This window comes from Saccopteryx leptura, chromosome 6 (genome assembly GCF_036850995.1).
Source record: "Saccopteryx leptura isolate mSacLep1 chromosome 6, mSacLep1_pri_phased_curated, whole genome shotgun sequence".
Classification (NCBI taxonomy): domain Eukaryota; kingdom Metazoa; phylum Chordata; class Mammalia; order Chiroptera; family Emballonuridae; genus Saccopteryx; species Saccopteryx leptura.
Window position 1 is genome coordinate 191,716,885 of NC_089508.1, and position 21,453 is coordinate 191,738,337.

A 21,453-nucleotide genomic window follows, 5' to 3' on the forward strand; every position below is an offset into this window, starting at 1 on the left:
GACGTGAGACAGCCTAAAACCGAGGTCTTCTTGAATTTGGCCAAGCAGTAGGTTATAGGGGCTTGAACTCCAACTACTAGAAGCAACAAGCCATTCCAACGGTGTTACAATTCACAGGACTCAAAAGCAAGGGACTTCCAAAAGCTGCAAAGGGCAATGCCCTGTGTGCCGAGCCCAGGGAACTGGTACTCCGGAGGAAGCCACGCTCTGGTCCCGCCAGGCACACGCGCGGCGCCTCCCCAGGGCGGCGCCTTCAGCTCTGGGGCATTTTTCTTCTGCCTGGAGCCAGAGGAGTTGAGGAAAAGTGCAAAGTCCTGTCGGTTTATTTCATTCATGGTCATCTGAGGCCTCTCAAACTGGGATTTAAAAATAAAAACAACAAAAACCCCTTCAATGCTCGGCGGGACGCTGTAGATAAAGTGCACATCTCCGGCTGAATAAACGCAGGGGCTTCTTTTGGGCTTCCACGCTCCCTTCTACAAAAAGCTATGCTCCATCCGTTTTTCGTTAAGCAAGTGGCCTCTCCTTTTATCCAGGACACAAATCTGGGCGCAAACAACAGCAAATAAATTTCACCTTTACCTTACCTCTAACATAAGAAATGCCTACCCAGGAAGAAACCCAGACGAACGCGTCAGAAAAAGACACTCGGCTGCGTGTTTTTACTTCCGGGCCGGTGGCGACTACTTCCGGGGCGGCCGCAAGCGAGGCGGAAGTGCGGTTTCCCAGCGGCGGCTGTCTCCGGACCCGCAGAGGCTCCCGAGGCGGGGGTGGTGGGCGGGCCGGGATGGCGGCAGCGGCGGCTGGGGTCGGGACCGCCCAAGAGAAGCAGTTCCCGCCGGCCTTGCTGAGCTTCTTTATCTACAACCCGCGTTTCGGGCCGCGCGAGGGAGAGGTAGGCGGAGTGGGGCCGCCGGGCGGGCATCCGGCTGGGGAGCCGCGGGGTGCACGTACCCCGGAGGCGGCCCTGGCCCGCCCAGCGCGGGGAAGCACCTGCCACTCTTCCCTCCTCGAGCCGCATTGGCGAGACTGCCGGGCGCCAGGTGTGCGCGGGGCTGTGAGGACGCCTGCGGCGGGGGGCCGGACCGCGCGGGTGGGATCTGTTTTAGGTCCCGGGGCAGCGCCTGGGTCTAGAATAGAAGGTTCTTCAGACGAATCCCTCCACGCAGGTTGAGTCTTTTTTCCCTTTGTGCTCATCCTGGAGTGATTCAGAACGAGCTCGTGTCTTTATTGCGGGAAGTCCCCGACGAGAAGCGTGGAAGAAGAGCGATGCAGACTCGGAGGACCCTCGGAAGGATTTCCGATGTAGTCCTACATAAATAAAGTGGCAGGAGTTTTGTGTTGATGTTTTAGCTGGCGACGGTGACTTCCTCAAAGGATATCCGGAGCTAGGTTTTGTTGGCAGCCGATCAGTCCTTTAAAAGACTGGCTAAGTGTCCGTGAACCTGCTGGGTTTAATTTTGCAGGCGGGAGGTTTTAGCCTATGCACTTGCACACGCCCACGCTTATTTCTTACAGGCGTTGGTGTATTTTTTTACAAATTAGCACGAGGAAAGAACTCCAAATAGTTGTCTAGTAGAGCTACTTCAGATGACATGTGACTTAATGTATCACAGTTGTCTTTCAGTCTGATAAGCGTTTTACACAGTGAGATTATAGGGACAGACAGACAGGAAGGGAGAGAGATGAAAAGCATCATTTCTTTCTTGTGGCACCTTCGTTGTTCATTGATTGCTTTCTCATATGTGCGGGTGGTGTGGGGGGGTTCTACAGCTAAGTCAGTGACCCCCTTGCTCAAGCCAGCGACCACAGGGTCATGTCTATGATCCCACTCTCAAGCCAGGGACCCCGCACTCAAGCTGGTGTGCCCACGCTCAAGCTGGGAACTTCGGGGTTATGAACCTGGGTCCTCTGCATCCCTGGCCAGAGCTCTATCCACTGTGCCACTGCCTAATCAGGCAAGCTCATTCTTTTTTTAAAAAAAGGGTTTTTTGCTTTGGGAGTTCTTTTTTGTTTGTTTTGCCTATAGCATATTATGACACAAGAGGTTGACATTAAACAGCATTTTTAAGAGCTAAGATAAAAAAAAGTTTAATGTTCTGTTTCTTTGTACTTTAGGAAGAAAATAAAATTTTGTTTTATTATCCAAATGAAGTAGAGAAGAATGAAAAAATTAGGAATGTTGGATTATGTGAAGCTATTGTACAGTTTACAAGGTAATGCCTTTAAATGTGCTTCTGCATAGCTTAGTCAGTGAATTCTTACCACTTAAACTGGAGAATTGTCCCCAACATATTCTTTTAACTCTTTTAGGACCTTTAGCCCATCAAAACCTGCAAAATCTTTACATACACAGAAGAATAGACAGTTCTTCAATGAACCAGAAGAAAATTTCTGGATGGTCATGGTACTTACATACACAGTACATCTTTTTGAATTTGTATAGCAAAGTTGTGGGTGATCTTTTACTGTTAGGAATTTAGAAAAGTCTTGTGGCTATTGCATCGAAGTAGAATTACAATAAAATTGGTTGCAGTTTTGAAATCAAATTCACATTCGGCGTATTTGTTCTCAGGGAAGTTTTGAGAAGTGTGTTTTTGGTGTTGTGGCATGCTCAAATATTTAAATTTGGGGGGAAATGTAACACATATAATTGATCCATTGTATAATTTCAGTTTACTGAATTTTATAGGTTGTTCGGAATCCTATCATTGAAAAGCAAAGCAAAGATGGAAAACCAGTTGTTGAATACCAAGAGGAAGAGTTGTTGGTAATATTTTTTTTATTTCATGTTTTGTCAGTTTGAAAGCTGTGCTGCCTTGCAGAAGTTTCTCAGGGTGTCCACAAAGGGAGGCTTTCCTGTCAACTGTTGACATTAGTACAGTCTTATGAAAATGTGGATGTACCGTGTCTCACTGATACCTTCTCCTCGTTATCTATGTTTGACTCCCTCCTAAAATTAGGCTTACTGGTTTATAATTGAGTTTAAATACTGCTGTTTTCAGCACACAGCTGTTGTGGGAGCAAGTTTTACAAGCATTGTATTGCTTTGCCAAGCGCCGCTGTATCTCTGCTCTGTCACAGAATTTGTTTTCCCTTTCAACTTGAGATTTGTGCTCCGTCTCTGTCGTTTGTAGGACAAGGTCTACAGCTCGGTTCTCCAGCAGTGCTACAGCATGTACAAGGTAAGCCGGGCTGCCTTCTGCATGGACGCTAGCCCGTCACCCCTGTTTACATGATTCTTAACTCTTTAGATGACTGGAAGGTGCCGGTGTATCTGTTGGTAGCCTTTGGAACAGTACTGAGTTTGTCTGGACACTTGTCACTGAGGCCTGAGCTCTTCTCTGTTCTCTCTTCCTGGCCTTGGACCACAAATTGTATCCCCAGTGGTAAACAAGACAGTCCAGGTTTATAAAGTTAAACTTAGGGTCTGACCAGGTGGTGGCGCAGTGGATCGAGTCTCGGACTGGGATGCGGAGGACCCAGGTTCGAAGCCCTGAGGTCGCCAGCTTGTGTGCAGGTTCATCTGGCTTGAGCATGGGGTCGATGGCTTGAAGCTCAAGGTCGCTGGCTTGAGCAAGGGGTCACTCTGTCTGCTGTAGTCCCCCAGTCAAGGCACATATGATAAAGCAATCAATGAACAACTAAGGTGCCGCAACAAAGAACTGATGTTTCTGATTTCTCTCCCTTCTTGTCTGTCTGTCCCTCTCTCTGTCCAAAAAAAAAAAGAAAAAAAAAAGTTAAACTTAGGTATGAGTTGAGATTAAAATGATTAGATGATTTTGTAAAAATTATAGCACTTAACAGTGTGTTAAGTTTTTGGTGACTTATAACTCTTGCTTTGTCGTGTGAATAAAGTCTATATTGAAAATAAACTGGGGGATTAAGTGAGTCAAATTAATTCATCTAAAAGTATAAGAACTTGTCATTCTGGGTACTTGAAGGGCATAGAAAACTGACTTTTTAAAATCTTTTATACCATTAGCTTTTTAATGGTACATTTCTGAGAGCCATGGAAGATGGAGGTGTCAAGCTTCTAAAAGAAAGATTAGAGAAATTCTTCCATCGGGTAAGTATTTTGAATATTATTTAGACAAACCTTTAGAGAACCATACAGACCAGTTTCTTTTTTCTATACGAAAAAACCCCCCAGAACTTGAAAGTGGCCAAAAGCCTAAGATATACTGTGGCAGAACTTGCCCAGTGAGGAAACTCGCTGTCCTCACCTGGGGGTAGGACCAGAGCCCTTTAGCATCGGTGCATGGCTCCTGGAGACATTTTTTGGCTTCATCCATTTCCCCTGCGGCGATCAGAGTGAGCTGACTCAAGAGTTGAACTTGGCCCTGGCCGGTTGGCTCAGCGGTAGAGCGTCGGCCTGGCGTGCGGGGGACCCGAGTTCGATTCCCGGCCAGGGCACATAGGAGAGGTGCTCATTTGCTTCTCCACCCTCCCCCCTTCCTCTCTGTCTCTCTCTTCCCCTCCCGCAGCCAAGGCTCCATTGGAGCAAAGATGGCTCGGGCCCTGGGAATGGCTCCTTGGCCTCTGCCTCAGGCGCTGGAGTGGCTCTGGTCGTGGCAGAGCGACCCCTCCCCCCCCCCAGGGGCAGAGCATCGCCCCCTGGTGGGCAGAGCCTTGCCCCTGGTGGGCGTGCCGGGTAGATCCCGGTCGGGCGCATGCGGGAGTCTGTCTGTCTCTCCCGGTTTCCAGCTTCAGAAAAATACAAAAAAAAAAAAAAAAGTAAAAAAAGAAAAGAGTTGAACTTACTGTGTGGTGGGCTGGTTAATTGGCAAAATTGAAACTCTTCACTGAGCTGCACGTTCTTACCGATTGATTCTGTCCACTGAACAGTGTTGGCTCAAGGTGAAAGTTTTTGGCCGGGACACAGACTTTATCATGTTAGCAGTTCCTTGTGTGGTTTTTGCGGAGTGACGCACGAACGTCCCTCAGTGGGAGCCCTTCTCCGTCACTGGAGTTGAGTTTTGCGTAGCTCACCCGCCTCTGTCCAAACTCAGCTCGTCTGGGAGAATCGTGCTCAATTTTCTTTCTCCCTTTGATACCAATTTCTAAATTATTTTTGTGAATTACTTTTCTTGCTTTTTCACTTCAGTGGCTAATTATTCACTCTCATGCTCTCCCCTGATTCCCGTTCTTGGGTTTATTGCCCTTCTACGACCACGTGTAAGAAGGCCCTAAGTGGTGTCCAGTATAACTCTGGGTGCCTCCCTAATGAGGCTCACCTAATTTGAAGAGCACTAATACAAGGAATTAAGTAGTTCAGAGATAAAACCACAACACCGAGTAAACATGAACACTTATTCTGAAAATGGTACTGATTTCAGACACAGGTCCCTATGGCCCTACTTGCTGACTTGTCAGTGTGCTGTTTGCTAGTGTGTCCTAGCACTGTGCTCTAGATCAGGACGCGTTGTTTTCAGTTGTCAGAGAGGACCGCATCCAGTGTACTTACTAGTAAATATTCCATGCCTTCTTTTTTCTACAGTATTTGCAAACGTTGCACCTGCAGTCATGTGATCTTCTTGACATTTTTGGTGGAATCAGCTTCTTCCCATTGGATAAAATGACTTATTTGAAGATCCAGTCCTTTATCAATAGGATGGAGGAAAGCCTGAGCGTAGTCAAGTATACTGCCTTTCTCTACAACGATCAGCTCATCTGGTAGGTGCACCCTCAGGCTTGAGAGCACGTGCGCTTCTGAGCGCTAGAGGGCCGCGTCCTGTCCGCTGTGAGCCACTGATGGGTCCTGACTCACTGGGCCTGTCATTGAGCCACTGATGGGTCCTGAGTCACTGGGCCTGTCACTGCAGGGTTTTGTGGGCTTCATGTGTGTGTTTGCCTATTGGTTCTAAAGCAGTGGTGGTCCACCTGGTCCCTGCCGCCCACTAGGGGGCGCTTCAGCTTTCATGGTGGGCGGGAGCGGAGCAACCAAAGTATCAATATAAATAAAAAAGATAGATTGAACTAGAGTAAGTTGTTTTATAAAGATTTATTCTGTCAAACTTAGTGAAAATCCGACATAAAGTACTTGGTAAGTAATTATTATATGCTTTAACTTGCTATAATTCTGCTTTGTAAATTTTATAAAATAAAGTTACTTCCCTACTTTATAAATCACCATGACTGTGGAACCGGTGGGTGGTTAGAAAATTTTACTACTAACAGAGATACAAAAGTGGACGGTAGGTATAAAAAGTTGATTACCCCTGTTCTAAAGAAAGAACTTGTTTGATTTTTTTTTTTTAATTTGAGATTGTTGAAGATTGCCGTACAGTTATAATAACTTTTTGTAGATGGACCATCTTGCATAGCTATAACAGGACATGACGTCATCTGCTCCTGTAGGGGAGCAGGGGTAGGGACAGGGCGGCAGACACAGGAGAGCGTTGCTGTGATCAGAGCTGGTGGAGACCTACCCCTGGGCACGCCTCTCCGTGGGCAGAGTGGGAGTCCCCTGCTGATGCTTTGTGCTCTGAACAGCTGGCTGCAGCGCACTGGTTTTGTTTTTTTCTTTTAAAAAACCTACCCAGAAACCAGCAAACCTACCCAGAAAACCGTCCTACCCAGAAAACCAGCGCAAAGTGTTGCACGCCTAGCATTAGGTTTCCAGGGCCGTCGTGAGACCAGAGCCCTGCCCGCAGTGCACACGGTGAGCCGTTAAGGGACGCTGCGCTGTTTCCTGTCCTAGGGGGTTGTCTGCGCAGTGTCCTCTGGTCTAGAGCAGCACCGTCCAGTAAGAATATAATGCAAGCCGCCTGTGTAAGGCGCTGCGTTTGTGCTAAAGCTCAGAGATCCAGTGCACATCCCCCCCCCCCCATCCTTCCAGCTGCATTTCGAGTGTCGAGCAGGCAGCTGTGCCCAGCAGCCGCTGTTACTGGAGGTGCAGCGACGGAAGCACCTGCCCAGCGCCCGGTTCTTCATACACTGTCGTCAGCCGATCCTTAACAGCCCCTCCCCCCTGACACTCAGTTATGTCTTAAAAGGAAAAAGAAAGTTCAGAAGCTGTTTTTTTCTCCCCCTCCCCCACCTTATCTCAATTATTTCTGCAAAGAGAAAAACAGTGGGTGACCTTGCCGTGTGTTTGATTTGGAAATTCCGTCTGCCTGGTTGGCTGTGAGACCCTTTCAGAGTTGCTGTCACGGGCAGGACCAGCCTCCGTGTTCCCTTCCATGGCTTCCCCTCCGGTTTTCCCTGTGGACCCGGAACTCCTCCTCGTCCTGGGCAGGAAACGGAACAGACCGGGCTGAGGGTGCAGGGCTCCTGGCTTCAGCTGTGGCCCAGACGTGGGGTCGGACCTGGAAAGGAGCAAGGTGGTAGGGGGAGAGACAGAAAGCGGAGGGTCCAGGGAGGCGGGAAGCACTCCTTTGACAGGACAGACCACTTCTAACATGGTTTAGCGGGAAAAGAGGGGACAGCCACTGGCGTACGGGATGGAGGCTTGATTCATGTGAAGGTAGCTTTCCTCACACGATTTTTAAAATTATCCTGAACAGAAAAAAAAACAAAACACAAATACAGACTCATCAACTATTTCTATTCCTACCTAAAACAAAACTTCAGGCCTGACCTGTGGTGGTGCAGTGGATAAAGCGTCAACCTGGAAATGCTGAGGTCGCCGGTTCGAAACCCTGGGCTTGCCTGGTCAAGGCACATATGGGAGTTGATGCTTCCAGCTCCTCCCCCTTTCTCTCTTTCTTCTCTAAAGTGAATAAAGTCTTAAAATTAAAAAAAAACAAAACAAAACAAAACTTCAATTTGAGTCCGATGCCTGCTCGTTTCACAGTAATCTTCCCACATGCTGTTCATTGTTGCCTCATTTCAGGTTAGATGGTTTGCCCCGAGTTGGCTTCTTTCTCTTCCTCCTTTTTGCCTACACTGAACTCCAGAGAATTTAAACCCACTCCACTTCTGAGAGTAGCATCAGTTCCTGGTCCTCAGCATCCAGAACTCCCCGGGATGCCGAGCGAAAGAGCATGGCATTGCCCTGCAGCCCCGAAAGCCGAGGGAGATCTTTGATCTGAAGTGGAGCATTGTGGTTATTGACGCTTCCTGAAGAGTCCCGGGTGGACTCCAACCGGAGCATCAAGTCTTGTGACATTTTACTTTAAATGGCGCAGAAAACACAAGACTACGCAGCAGTGGCTTCAGCCCAGGGTCTAGTGCCGGACTCAAGTGGGAGTCCTTCCCTCGTGGGCCTCCCTGGTAAAGCAAAGGACTGCCTGGCATAATGTGCAAGGAGAAGGATGAGCTTGATCATAGAGCAGCGGGAAGACAAGACCAGTTCCAAGCTTCTAACACAGTGTTTGATGTTTCAGGAGTGGATTGGAGCAAGACGACATGAGAATTTTATACAAATACCTCACCACATCTCTGTTTCCAAGGCACATCGAACCTGAGGTACGGCCGGGTGCTAATACCGCGTCGATAGATACGCAGGCATGTGTGTCTCGCGCAGAATTGGGGGTGGGCGTGGCAGGGCAGCTCTGCTCCGTTTCACGCTACCAGTGCGATGTTCAGTGAGATCTATTTAGTTGTGTATCACTTTAACACAGAAACCCGGTGTGTTAGCTCTTCTTCGTCTTGTTACGTTCAGTGGCAATAGCATTGAGCAGTTCACTGAGTAGAGGAGTGAAGTTATGTTAAGATCGTTCTGGCTAAAATGAGTTATCTGTAATCTTCCCTTTTCTGGTGGGCAGGACTATGGGAAATTGATGCAGAAAAAAGTGGCATGGAGCCAGCTCGTAGATATGGAGGCTGTTTCTCAAAGCTTTGAAAGTAGACAATCTAATAAGTCATTTCTCAACATTACATGTGTTTACAGTTGGCAGGAAGGGATTCTCCCATAAGGACAGAAATGCCAGGAAATCTTCAGCACTACGGAAGGTAGGACTTCTGTTCTTTGATACACAGCTTTGGGTTTTATTATCTTTCTTGGTAAACATAAAATCATGAACCCTGAGTTGCCCTTGTGCTATTTTTGTTGACAATAATCAACAAAGGAATTCTCTTGTTTCCAGTGAATTAATACTATTACATTTTTATATTCTGACTTGGTACTTTCCAAGCAGTGTCTGCCTTCCAAAAAAACGGTTGTATGTTACGTAGGAATGTACCCCGTCTATACAGGCTGGGGCAAAAGTAGGTTTTACAGTTGTTCCTGTGGAAAGTAATACAATTAATAAATGATACTACAAGAAAAACTGTTTCATGTGGTCACAGCTGTCAGCCTACTTTTACCCACCCTGTAAATTCCCGTTTATAATTCACCTGCTTGAATTGAATCATCTCTCTGCTCACTTCTCAGATTTCTGACTGGACCCTTGAACCTTAATGATCCAGAAGCAAAATGCAGATTCCCCAAAATCTTTGTAAATACAGACGACACTTACGAAGCCCTCCACTTAATCGTTTATAAGGTAACAACTGTTTCTCTGTCCGAATACCTCAGTGTGCTGCTCTAACAAGGACATCTGTTGAGTGTAGCTCCCTGCTGCTGTCTCACCTGACGAAATAAGCATTTCTTCCTTAATATCATCTAATGCTCGGTCCCTACCCAGATTTCTCTAGTTGACTAAACAGTATCCTGATCAAGCTGGTCTGTCCCAGTCAGGAGTCGCCCGAGGGGACAGCACGGGGTTAGGACTCCTCCTTTCTGCAGCACGTTGTAACCCGTCTGTTCTCCCTCCAGGCCATGAGTGCTGCCGTCTGCTTTATGATTGACGGTAGGTACATCCTGTATCTGACTTCAGCCTCCAAGAAAGCTTTTCTCCTTACAGTGTGCTATGGTGCATTCCTAAGTCAGAACTAGGTTGTCATAAGCAACTCAGAGGCTGTATTAGGCCTGTGCCCCATCTGGGACCCCTGCAGGTCCTGGTTTCCCCACTTGTCAGCAGTAAGTCCTGGGCACCTTTCTCTGCCTCCCTGACCAGGAGTGGTCACAGTAGCACCCGTCTCAGAAGGGGTTCTGAAGGTCAAATGAAGTAGTATTTGAAAAGCACTAAATGTGGCCGGTGAGTGCTGTGTAATGTTTGTTAAATATTTGACCTCCTAGGTCTACTTGGGGTGGACAAGCCCGTTTTCCGCCCCGTAGGACGTGCTTAAATCAGCATGCCCAGTGGGATAGGTCTGTGAATTTTTTTTTTTATCGTAAAGATAATTTTGATTTTTCCGTTTCTCTTATATTTGGAGGAGGGGAGTGGACAGGGAGATCTGATCATTTAATTATTTTATTTCCCAGATCCAGTAAAAGTTTAGATTGAATTGTTAATTCAGTAAAGATGGCAGAATTATTCTTAAGACGATATAAAATGAATATTGACCATTTTAACACAAAGTATGATAACACTCACTGGTATTTTTTTTAATTGCTTGCTAGCCTCTCTACAGCCTACGCTGGACTTCTGCCGAAGACTGGACAGCATCGTGGGGCCCCAGCTCACAGTGCTGGCATCCGACATCTGTGAGCAATTTCACATCAACAAAAGAGTGTCTGGGTTTGTACTTTGCTTTGTGTTTATTTTCAAGCACTTACCTGGGCTTGGAAGATCGGGGTGTTTTTTCCTTGAGGATGTGGACGGTGTTAACATTTACGTCTTCTCTGCATCCAGAGAACGGCAGTGCACCGTCTGGTCCTGTCTGCAGAGCGTCCTGGGGAAGTGCTCCTGAGTTTTCTGCCCCATGACGACGCCTGGGGCTGGTCCTCCCCTGACTGCGGCAGGAACGTGGGGTTGAGGTGTGCTAGCCAGGCCTGTGAACTGGGCCTTGTGGGGGCCACCTGACCTGCCCCTTGACCAGCCAAACTCTTGGTTCTAAGACATGAGACTGCCAGATGTTTTATTTTAGCGGACGCATAAGTAGGTTAAATCAACTTTGGGTTACTCACTAAGTCAGGAGTGATCAAGGGTAGCTGCCTTCCTCCCCAGCTCCCCGGGAGACGGCTGGCCAGTTTGGCCGTCGTGTGTGTGTGTGTGTGTGTGTGTGTGTGTGTGTGTGTGTGCGCGCGCGCGCGCGCTTCTGGTAGACGGGATGGGTCTCGGGTAACTCATCAGCACACACCACAGATCAGGTGTGGCTCACGCACGCACCTCCTATTCTGCAAATAGGATGAACTCTCCTTAGGATTGCACAGAAGAAAGGGGGCCTTGGATAGTGATTCTCCAACAATTGGAAAGCAGTTTTCCTCTCCAGTATTTTACAGTATTATGAAAATTTTCGCACACGTCAGTGATTTTATAGATGCGAGTCTTTAGTTTCTGTTTCCTTCACATACACTAGCCAGTTCTAATACTAAATTTGAGAAGGTGTGAGGAGTACGTATAGTTATGAGAAAAGGAACCTCTGTCATGTGAGCCATTTCTTTACAATCCTTTTTTATCAGTCGTTTTGAAGAAATCTGTGAAATAACCCATTCCTAGCTTGCTTTTGCAGTTTGGGAAGGTTTTCACATACCTGGTCCTCACACATGTAAATCTCGCATTTCAATGTTTACTCATGGGGGGGGGGGGGCGGCGGCAAGAGTGTATCATCTCATGTTTGGAAAAAAATGCTTTTGTGTTTAAAAAGAATACGTTTTATCTCTTTGGAAAAGATACTAGATAAATGTGGCTGCTTGCTAATTCAAACTAATACACTGTTAGATGTTAATTTTGATAACTAACACGCTTGTAGGATGAAGATGATCCTTGTTATTATTTTTTTTTTTTCATTTTTCTGAAGCTGGAAACGGGGAGAGACAGTCAGACAGACTCCCGCATGCGCCCGACCGGGATCCACCCGGCACGCCCACCAGGGGCGAAGCTCTGCCCACCAGGAGGCGATGCTCTGCCCCTCCGGGGCGTCGCCATGTTGCGACCAGAGCCACTCTAGCGCCTGAGGCAGAGGCCAAGAAGCCATCCCCAGCGCCCGGGCCATCTTTGCTCCAATGGAGCCTTGGCTGCGGGAGGGGAAGAGAGAGACAGAGAGGAAAGCGCGGCGGGCGGAGGGGTGGAGAAGCAAATGGGCGCTTCTCCTGTGTGCCCTGGCCGGGAATCGAACCCGGGTCCTCCGCACGCTAGGCCGACGCTCTACCGCTGAGCCAACTGGCCAGGGCTGATCCTTGTTATTTTTAATGTGAGGGCTTTTTTTTTTTTTATTAACAGTACACTGCAAGTCACTATTTTCTATGTGTTTTTAAATATAATCATCTTTTGTGGAAGGGGGAGTGGGAAGAGGCCACTTCTGCCTGCCTTAACTACCTAAATAAGAAAAAGAAATCATTTCAGTTTGAGAAGAGTACTTTATATCTTATAAACGAGGGAAAGAGCAAAGCCAGACTGTGTGTTTGGGGTTAGCTCAGTGGTCCCCAACCCCCGGGCCACGGACTGGTACTGGTCCGTGGGCCATTTGGTACCGGTCCACAGAGAAAGAATAAATAGCTTACATTATTTCCGTTTTATTTATATTTAAGTCTGAACGATGTTTTATTTTTAAAAAATGACCAGTTTGCCTCTGTTACATCCGTCTAAGACTCATTCTTGATGCTTGTGTTGGTCACATGATACATTTATCCGTCCCACCCTAAAGGCCGGTCCGTGAAAATATTTTCTGAATGCATTAAACTGGTCCGTGGCCCAGAAAAGGTTGGGAACCACTGGATTAGATGGAACAGCCGTAACTTTTTAAGTCCAATTGAAACTGGGTGGAAGTTTGTCTACCAGACAACTAAATTTCCAACTCTTTCCAAACACCTCTTAAATTTTTTGTCTTTCCAGTCTTTCTTGTAAGTATTCTTGTCTTAGTTTCAGGGCGTCTACTAGAAAGTTCTGTTTTTAGGCCCTGGCCGGTTGGCTCAGTGGATAGAGAATCAGCCTGGCATTTGGACGTCCCAGGTTCGATTCCTGGTCAGGGCACACCGGAGAAGCGACTATCTGCTTCTCCACCCTTCCCCCTCCCACTCTCCATTCTTTCCCTCTTCCCCTCCTGCAGCCAGTGGCTCAGCTGGTTTGAGCATCAGCCCCGGGCCCTGGGGATAGCTTGTCGAACATCGGCCCCAGACAGGTGTTACTGTGTGGATCCATGTAGGAGTTAGGACGCATGTAGGAGTCTGTCTCTCTCTCTCCCCCCTCCTCTCACTTAAAAAAAAAAAATCTGCCTGACCTGTGGTGGCGCAGTGGATAAAGCGTCAACCTGGAACGCTGAGGTCGCCGGTTCGAAACCCTGGGCTTACCTGGTCAAGGCACATATGGGAGTTGATGCTTCCTGCTCCTCCCCTCCCTCTCTCCCCCTTTCTCTAAAATGAATAAATAAAATCTTTAAAAAAAAAAAATCTAGCCCTGGCCGGTTGGCTCAGCAGTAGAGCGTCGGCCTAGCATGCGGAGGACCCGGGTTCGATTCCCGGCCAGGGCACACAGGAGAAGCGCTCATTTGCTTCTCCACCCCTCTGCCGCGCTTTCCTCTCTGTCTCTCCCTTCCCCTCCCGCAGCCAAGGCTCCATTGGAGCAAAGATGGCCCGGGCACTGGGGATGGCTCTGTGGCCCCTGCCTCAGGCGCTAGAGTGGCTCTGGTCGCAACATGGGACGCCCAGGATGGGCAGAGCATCGCCCCCTGGTGGGCAGAGCATCGCTCCTGGTGGGCGTGCCGGGTGGATCCCGGCCGGGCGCATGCGGGAGTCTGTCTGTCTCTCCCTGTTTCCAGCTTCAGAAAGAAAAAAAAAAAAAAATCTGCTTTTATAAGAACTCCCTCTTCATTTTCCTGGGAACTAAATCATCCACATTCTTTCTTCGCCTAGATGTCAAGTATTATAGTAGTAGCCCTTCTTACCTGGAGGTCGGATTTCCAGCACCCTCAGCCCTCCAGAACGTGGCTGCTAGCCCTGACGTAAGCAGAGGAGGCTCTGAGCCTCTCAGGCTTGCACCCAGACCCAGGACTGGCTTAAGTGAGGGCACAGTGAGGGAATAGCCGAGTGCCATTATAAAACATTTTACTTTTATTGAGAAAATCATAAAATGATTTAAATACGTGATTTTTAAAAACGTATACTTCAGCTCTCTGGAAAACTCCATCGTATCGAATACCTCACAATATCAAGTACGTTACTAATGAATGAGGAGCCTATTGCGTCTTAACTGAGATTCTTGACCCAGCCGTTGAGAATACAGAGCTTAGCCACACGACTTCCAAGTTTTAACGACACAGTCATATAGTCTGGATAATCCTTTCAGAATGTTACCATTCCACTGATCTGTTTTCACAGGTCTGAAAAAGAGCCCCAGTTTAAGTTTATCTACTTCAACCACATGAATTTAGCAGAAAAAAGTACAATTCACATGAGGAAAACGCCGAGCGTGTCGCTGACGTCTGTTCACCCGGATTTAATGAAGATTCTGGGGGACATCAACAGTGACTTTACGAGGTACCTCTGACCACGCCTCCGACAAGGCGTCCCCTTCCTGATAAATTCACGAGGTACCCCTGACCACACCTCCGACAAGGCGTCCCCTTCCTGATAAATTCACGAGGTACCCCTGACCACGCCTCCACAAGGCGTCCCCTTCCTGATAAATTCACGAGGTACCCCTGACCACGCCTCCACAAGGCGTCCCCTTCCTGATAAATTCACGGGGTACCCCTGACCACGCCTCCGACAAGGCGTCCCCTTCCTGATAAATTCACGGGGTACCCCTGACCACGCCTCCACAAGGCGTCCCCTTCCTGATAAATTCACGAGGTACCCCTGACCACGCCTCCACAAGGCGTCCCCTTCCTGATAAATTCACGGGGTACCCCTGACCACGCCTCCACAAGGCGTCCCCTTCCTGATAAATTCACGGGGTACCCCTGACCACGCCTCCGACAAGGCGTCCCCTTCCTGATAAATTCACGGGGTACCTCTGACCACGCCTCCACAAGGCGTCCCCTTCCTGATAAATTCACGGGGTACCTCTGACCACGCCTCCACAAGGCGTCCCCTTCCTGATAAATTCACGAGGTACCTCTGACCACGCCTCCGACAAGGCGTCCCCTTCCTGATAAATTCACGAGGTACCCCTGACCACGCCTCCGACAAGGCGTCCCTACCTCTGACCACGCCTCTGACAAGGCGTCCCCTTCCTGATAAATTCACGAGGTACCTCTGACCACGCCTCCACAAGGCGTCCCCTTCCTGATAAATTCACGAGGTACCCCTGACCACGCCTCCACAAGGCGTCCCCTTCCTGATAAATTCATGAGGTACCCCTGACCACGCCTCCGACAAGGCATCCCCTTCCTGATAAATTCACGAGGTACCCCTGACCACGCCTCCACAAGGCGTCCCCTTCCTGATAAATTCACGAGGTACCCCTGACCACGCCTCCGACAAGGCGTCCCTACCTCTGACCACGCCTCTGACAAGGCGTCCCCTTCCTGATAAATTCACGAGGTACCTCTGACCACGCCTCGGACAAGGCGTCCCCTTCCTGATAAATTCACGAGGTACCTCTGACCACGCCTCCGACAAGGCGTCCCCTTCCTGATAAATTCACGAGGTACCCCTGACCACGCCTCCGACAAGGCGTCCCTACCTCTGACCACGCCTCTGACAAGGCGTCCCTTCCTGATAAATTCACGGGGTACCTCTGACCACGCCTCCGACAAGGCGTCCCTTTCTAATAAGACCCGAGACACGAAAGGAATCACCTTCAAAACCCAGTAACCCAGGGCCCCTTGAAGGGGCTCCCGCTAGACCACGTTTCCGGGCGCCACTTCCGGACTGATGGTTACGCCCAGACGTCGCCGGTCCCTCGCACGTGACTCAAGTTTCCTGTTTCTTATTTTAGATTGTTTTGTTTTTCACAGTCTGGCTATATTTGTAATAAACGATGGCACTCTGAAACCGTTGTCTTGCAGGGTGGATGAGGACGAGGAGATCATTGTGAAAGCCATGAGCGATTATTGGGTTGTTGGGAAAAAGTCTGATCAGCGGGAGCTCTATGTTATTTTGAATCAAAAAAATGCAAACCTGATTGAAGTAAATGGTAAGTAGGATGTGGTGTGTGAGCAGAATTTTAATGCTTCTGATATTTAAAAACTGCTGTCTTTTCACTGTACTGAGAAGGGCCAAACAGAACATCGCGACCTGTGAGGTTTTAAGCAGATGCCCCTTTTGCTTAAAGGAAACCACTGAATCCATTCTATGTTTTCTGTAGCTTAGTTCCTCGAAAAAGTATGTGAGAAATTTTCCTGTGTCGTGGGAAACGTGACATTGCCCAAAAGAAAAATTTTTTTTTTTATAATGCTAAAGGAAAAAAAAGCCCCAGGCTTTATCTACTGTGTCTAAGCAGGTCTTTTTTTTTTTTTTTTTAAGTGAGAAAGAGACAGGAAGGGAGAGAGATGAGAAGCATCAACTCATAGCCTTGGCCAGGGGGCTCCAGCTGAGCCAATGACCCCTTGCTCAAGCCAGTGACCTTGGGCTCAAGCCAGCGACCTTTGGGCCTCAAGCCAGCTACCATGGGGTCATGTCTTGTGATCCCATGCTCAGACCAGAGACCCTCAGCATCCCAGGCTAACACTCTATCCACTGCACCACCACTGGTCCGGCTAAACAGGTCATTTTTATTTCCTGTAATAAGAAGACACGTTTTGGTGCCAAGCTGCCAGGTCCCTGTAGCAGCTTATAGCCACCTGCCTGTATGCAGAGCAGGGTGACACTGCGGATGTGTCCTTCCGTCTCGGCCAAAGGGCCAAAGCAGCGGCTCTGGTTCTCTGCTCAGTGTGATCCAAACAGCTGCGCTGACTGATCCTGGCAGTTCTGTTGCCCTGGAGGAAAGGGGGTGTCGCCTTTACTGCATCCGGCCCCTCTGTGGCTCTGTAAGAGACCCTGAGCATGGAGTGGACAGTTGGGGGCATGCACCCCAAGTGCCACCTATGAGGAAGGTTAGGTGTGAGGTTTCCTTCTGCATGTCTTCTAGGGCATATTAAATTTTCTCTTTTATTAACACAGACTAATAGTCGTGTGCAGTAGAAACCTCGGTGCAGACACGGCTCAGTGCAGGGGCACTAAGACGGCGATGCCCGTGTGGCCGCGGCTGGAGTGTTGTGTTGTGTGTGCATCAGAGTTCTCAAGGTTTTAGAAGTTGCGCTTCTAACCCGCTAACCCGTGGGTGTCAGACACTGGGTGCCGGGTTTGAGCTTTCTCGGGACCAGGGAAGCAGTGTGTCTCTGTTAGAGCATCGAGGTCTCGTGGGCACGTGAGGCTGTTTCTTCTCTCGGTTTAGCCTCGTTGCTACGTAAGCTTCTTAGAAATAAGGTCCAAATTAATGCAGACATTTCCTTATTCCCAGCTTGATTCCAGAAGAATTTAAGGTACTAATGTATCTATTATATAAGCTTTATGTGAAAACCTCTTGCTCAGTTTTCTGTTCTTTTCGCAGAGGAAGTAAAGAAACTTTGCGCGACACAGTTCAATAACATCTTCTTCTTGGATTGACCGATCACGGCTCACCGAAGCATCTTTTTGAAAAACAACTCAGCAAGTGTTTTGTTTACCACTGCAAGTTATTGGTCATTTTATTGACTGGATTAATGACAATAGTAAAGCAATACTTGCTCTGAAGAAATCAAATTTCTACTCAGTCTGATGATCCCCTCAAGTTTTTAGATTTTAAATATTTATGTGGAATTGGTTACAGGTAGTCAGCTACATCTCTATCATTCCATTCTTTTGTGGCATTATGCGACTATTTTACTGGAAAATAAGACTAATAAATTGTTAAAGTTTTTAAAACTCTGGTTCTGCACCAAGTCTCTCTCCTGTCGCCTGTTCACAGACCACACTGGCCAGCGGGTCCCTGGCGCGTCCTGGAGGGGGGACCAGCAGCGAGAGCTTCTCAGAGTTTGGGTCCCTTCCATGGTCACTGCACCTCACGTGGTGAATTAAGGCATTTGCCCAAAGTAATTGCTAGACTTGGTTTTTCTCTTGAGTGCTGATGTGATTTTTAGACCTATTGGTGAAGGTGCCCCAGTGTGATTTAAACATAAAGCATTTTTGTCTGTCACGTAGAACTCCCAGGTCACCACACTCTGCATGCAGCCGGACGGCTGGGATGGAGCCGGCTGAATTTTATTTAACATAAGCTAACCTTAGTGGTCGGGACATCCCGAAGTTTAGGTGAAAACTAGCCAGGTATGGTCTTAGAACACTGGAACTACCCTGGTCCTATCAATAGCAGGGGCTCTAGACTCCCCCTCCCCTGACCCGCATGAGCCTGCTGAGTTAGGGAGGAGGGGGCAAACTTCGCATCAGCTGGCAGTCTCTTGAATGTCTTACGTAATTCACAACTTCCATCACGATTTCCTCTTAACCAGGAGTTACTTAAGATTGTATGGGTTCAGTTTCCCATGATCTGAGGCTTGCTTAATAGTGTGCGTTCATTACTGACATTAATTGCAGTGTAATTAGAGTAGGTCTCTGATGTACGATTTGAAACTTACACATTTCTACCAAAAAGGTAGTCATTGTTTCTTCTGTTGCATTCTGGTTTCTGTGTTAGTTCAGAATTTTTTAGTTGCTTAAATTACCTATATCCTTACTGAATGTTCCTCTTGCTGACCCGTTTCTTCCCTCAGGATTTCTTCCCTGAGGCTGCTTTTGCAAGGCCAGCACGTGAGATGCGCCTGAGCCTGCATCCTTCTGGTTGTTGGTCCTTTTTCATTTTCATTTTTATCCATATAATGCAGATGTTTGCCTTAATTTCTATTTTGTCTACCTTTAAAATATTGCTTGCTAGTCTAACCATCATGATTAGATTTTCCTCCAGCTCGCCATCCTCCGCCGGCCACTGTGTGGCTGTCACCGTGTGCTAGAGCCCCTTCTCCCTCGCCGTCTCCCAGAGGGCCTCCTCGTGCCTGTGTGCTTGGAAGAGGATGTGCACGAGGGAGACGTGCACGCTGGTGAGGCACGGGTGCACGCTGGTGACGCCCGGGGCGGGACTGTGGTTTTGTTCGTTCTCGAGTGGTTCTTTCTGCTCTGCAAGAAGGTGGGATTTCCGTGAACATCCGTTCAGTTCTGCAATGACCTCCGGGCCAGTGCCCACCCTCTGCCCCTCGCTGTGGTGGGTCTCCCGAGGGGGCTGAAGTAGCTGCTCGGACGACCTGGGACAAGGCCGTATCATCAGGCCGGCCGTAGCTGTGACTGTCAGCATTTCCTTGGAGTCTCCTGGTACCTGGGTACATCCTTTTTCAATATTTTATCCTTTCTATATGGTTTTAAAATTTTATTTTTGATTTTAGTGAGAAACAGCACTTTGTTGTTCCACTCATCCATGCATCCATTAGTTGGTTCTTGCACGTGCCCTCCCTGCCCGAGGATTGAACCCACAACCTTGGCTTATGGATGATGTTCTGACTGATCTATCTACCCAGCCAGGGCCTCAGTATGGCTTTGTGTGGAAGATGTTTCCCTTGTAAAGAGTAGCAGTGAAGTGAATGTCGATTTTTTAATCCAATCTAAGTACCTCTGGGACGAGGTGGGTTGAGCCTGTTTCGCCAGGTGATTCCTGCCATCCTGGGACTTCTCTCACCATCTTCTGTTTTCTGTTTCCATCTTTCTTCTTTGTTGTTTTTCCTTTTCCCAGGTTTGTGTTGGATGGTGGTTTCCTTCCTTCTGCTACTTTGGAAGCTGTAGATTGTGTTTTTATTGGTTCATAATTTTTTTTTTTTTTTTTTTTGTATTTTTCTGAAGCTGGAAACGGGGAGAGACAGTCAGACAGACTCCCGCATGCGCCCGACCGGGATCCACCCGGCACGCCCACCAGGGGCGAAGCTCTGCCCACCAGGGGGCGATGCTCTGCCCCTCCAGGGCGTCGCTCTGCTGCGACCAGAGCCACTCTAGCGCCTCGGGCAGAGGCCAAGGAGCCATCCCCAGCACCCAGGCCATCTTTGCTCCAATGGAGCCTTGGCTGCGGGAGGGGAAGAGAGAGACAGAGAGGAAGGCGGGGAGTGGAGAAGCAAATGGGCGCTTCTCCTATGTGCCCTGGCCGGGAATCGAACCCGGGTTCCCCGCACGCCAGGCCAACACTGTACCGCTGAGCCAACTGGCCAGGGCCTTTTTTTTTTTTTTTCTTTTACAGAGACAGAGAGTCAGAGAGAGGGATAGACAGGGACAGACAGACAGGAACGGAGAGAGATGAGAAGCATCAATTATCAGTTTTTCATTGTGACACCTTAGTAGTTCACTGATTGCTTTCTCATATGTGTCCTGATCATGGGCCTTCAGCAGACTGAGTAACCCCTTGCTCAAGCCAGTAACCTTGGGTCCAAGCTGGTGAGCTTTTGCTCAAACCAGATGAGCCCGCGCTCAAGCTGGCGACCTCGGGGTCTCGAAACTGGGTCCTCCGCATCCCAGTCCAATGCTCTATCCACTGCGCCACAACCTGGTCAGGCAGTTCATAAATTTTAAAACAAACTATTAGCTCTTACATTTTTCTAGCAGAGACCAAGTACTCATTTAACCCCGACGGCACACCAGCTCCTGGTCCTGTCACTCAGCCTCTGCCCCACACCATGTTGTCTGCGGTGCTGTGACTCGTGGGCAAGGGGCAGGAGAGGAGCCACGTCCGAGGTGGCGTGTGAAGGCCAGGTGGGACGTGGACACAGGGTTACCAGGGGCAAAGGAGCTGTTCTGGGGAAGGGAGCCTGAAGAAATGTTTCGTGAACTGCATCTACTCACCGCTGGTATCTGATGGGTTTTATCAGATTCTAAGCTTGATCTCCAGTCATACTGAATAAAAATCATACTGAATAGACACTCATTTACTACCCACATACATGTATTTTCATTCAGCTCAGTTGTCCAATGCAGGCATTTCAGTGACCCCCGCCTTAGAAAAAAGCCGAAACGCAGAGGGCCCAGGTGGTGCAACTTCCGACACGCCGGGACAGGAAGTCAGACAACTGTGCTGGTCAGGAAGTTGGTGACAGTGCGCTGGTTCTAAACTCCTTTTCCATCTGTTTATTCTTGTGGCTCCTTCACTCACCCAGGAACCTCTACTTTTTCTTTCTCTTAGTTATGATGGATTTGGACTGGGCCACCACTGTGTCCTCTTTCGGGGGGCTCGGTGTGACGGGTGAGGAAGAGACCTCTACCGGTTCCTTGATCACCATGATGTCCACCTCATACTCTGGTCTTCTGGCTTCTTCCTCTCGCAAACTATTCAGCCTATTACCAGAAGCAAACAGCAGGGTGTTTTTTCTTTTTCCTATATAATTTCCCAGCGTTATGGTATATGTGGGGTGTAAAGTAGTCCCTACCTTGATGTCAATAGTTTTTGCCAACAAAACTAAGTTATCACTTTCCCGGAAACGAAGTGATCCCTAGAAAATATCTACAGGGACTTGTGAACCATTCTTCTCTACAACAACCAGCAGCTGGTAAATAGCCTTTTGAAAATACTATACTTCTTAGTATAGTATTTTTTCTTATGT

The 21,453-nt window shown here is 48.3% G+C and overlaps 2 protein-coding genes across 3 annotated transcripts in view; one reads left to right on the top strand and one right to left on the bottom strand.

The window, feature by feature from the left end:
* The first annotated feature begins 699 nt into the window (after positions 1–699).
* On the top strand, positions 700–17,472 carry CCZ1 (CCZ1 homolog, vacuolar protein trafficking and biogenesis associated). Its single transcript, XM_066342316.1, has 15 exons — positions 700–895; positions 2,119–2,216; positions 2,314–2,407; positions 2,693–2,770; positions 3,138–3,185; positions 3,986–4,069; positions 5,501–5,676; positions 8,331–8,412; positions 8,837–8,898; positions 9,320–9,431; positions 9,704–9,737; positions 10,391–10,508; positions 14,246–14,404; positions 15,880–16,007; positions 17,403–17,472. Exons 1-15 carry the CDS (start codon positions 788–790, stop codon positions 17,456–17,458), a joined length of 1,437 nt encoding a protein of 478 aa, XP_066198413.1. The 5' UTR covers positions 700–787; the 3' UTR covers positions 17,459–17,472.
* A 3,308-nt stretch (positions 17,473–20,780) lies between these two features.
* Positions 20,781–21,453, bottom strand: part of LOC136376341 (radial spoke head 10 homolog B-like) — a 41,721-nt gene continuing 41,048 nt past the window's right edge. For both annotated transcript variants that reach the window (XM_066342304.1, XM_066342305.1), the window contains one exon: positions 20,781–21,187. In XM_066342304.1, the coding sequence (XP_066198401.1) occupies positions 21,016–21,187 (172 nt within the window). In that variant the 3' untranslated portion in view covers positions 20,781–21,015. The remainder of the gene's footprint in view (positions 21,188–21,453) is intronic.

Coding starts and splice junctions, on each gene's coding strand:
- CCZ1 (XM_066342316.1), top strand. CDS start 788: ATGGCGGCAGCGGCGGCTGGGGTCGGGACCGCCCAAGAGAAGCAGTTC. Junction 2,408..2,692: donor AAAATTTCTGGATGGTCATG/GTACTTACATAC, acceptor TGAATTTTATAG/GTTGTTCGGAATCCTATCAT. Junction 5,677..8,330: donor TACAACGATCAGCTCATCTG/GTAGGTGCACCC, acceptor TTGATGTTTCAG/GAGTGGATTGGAGCAAGACG.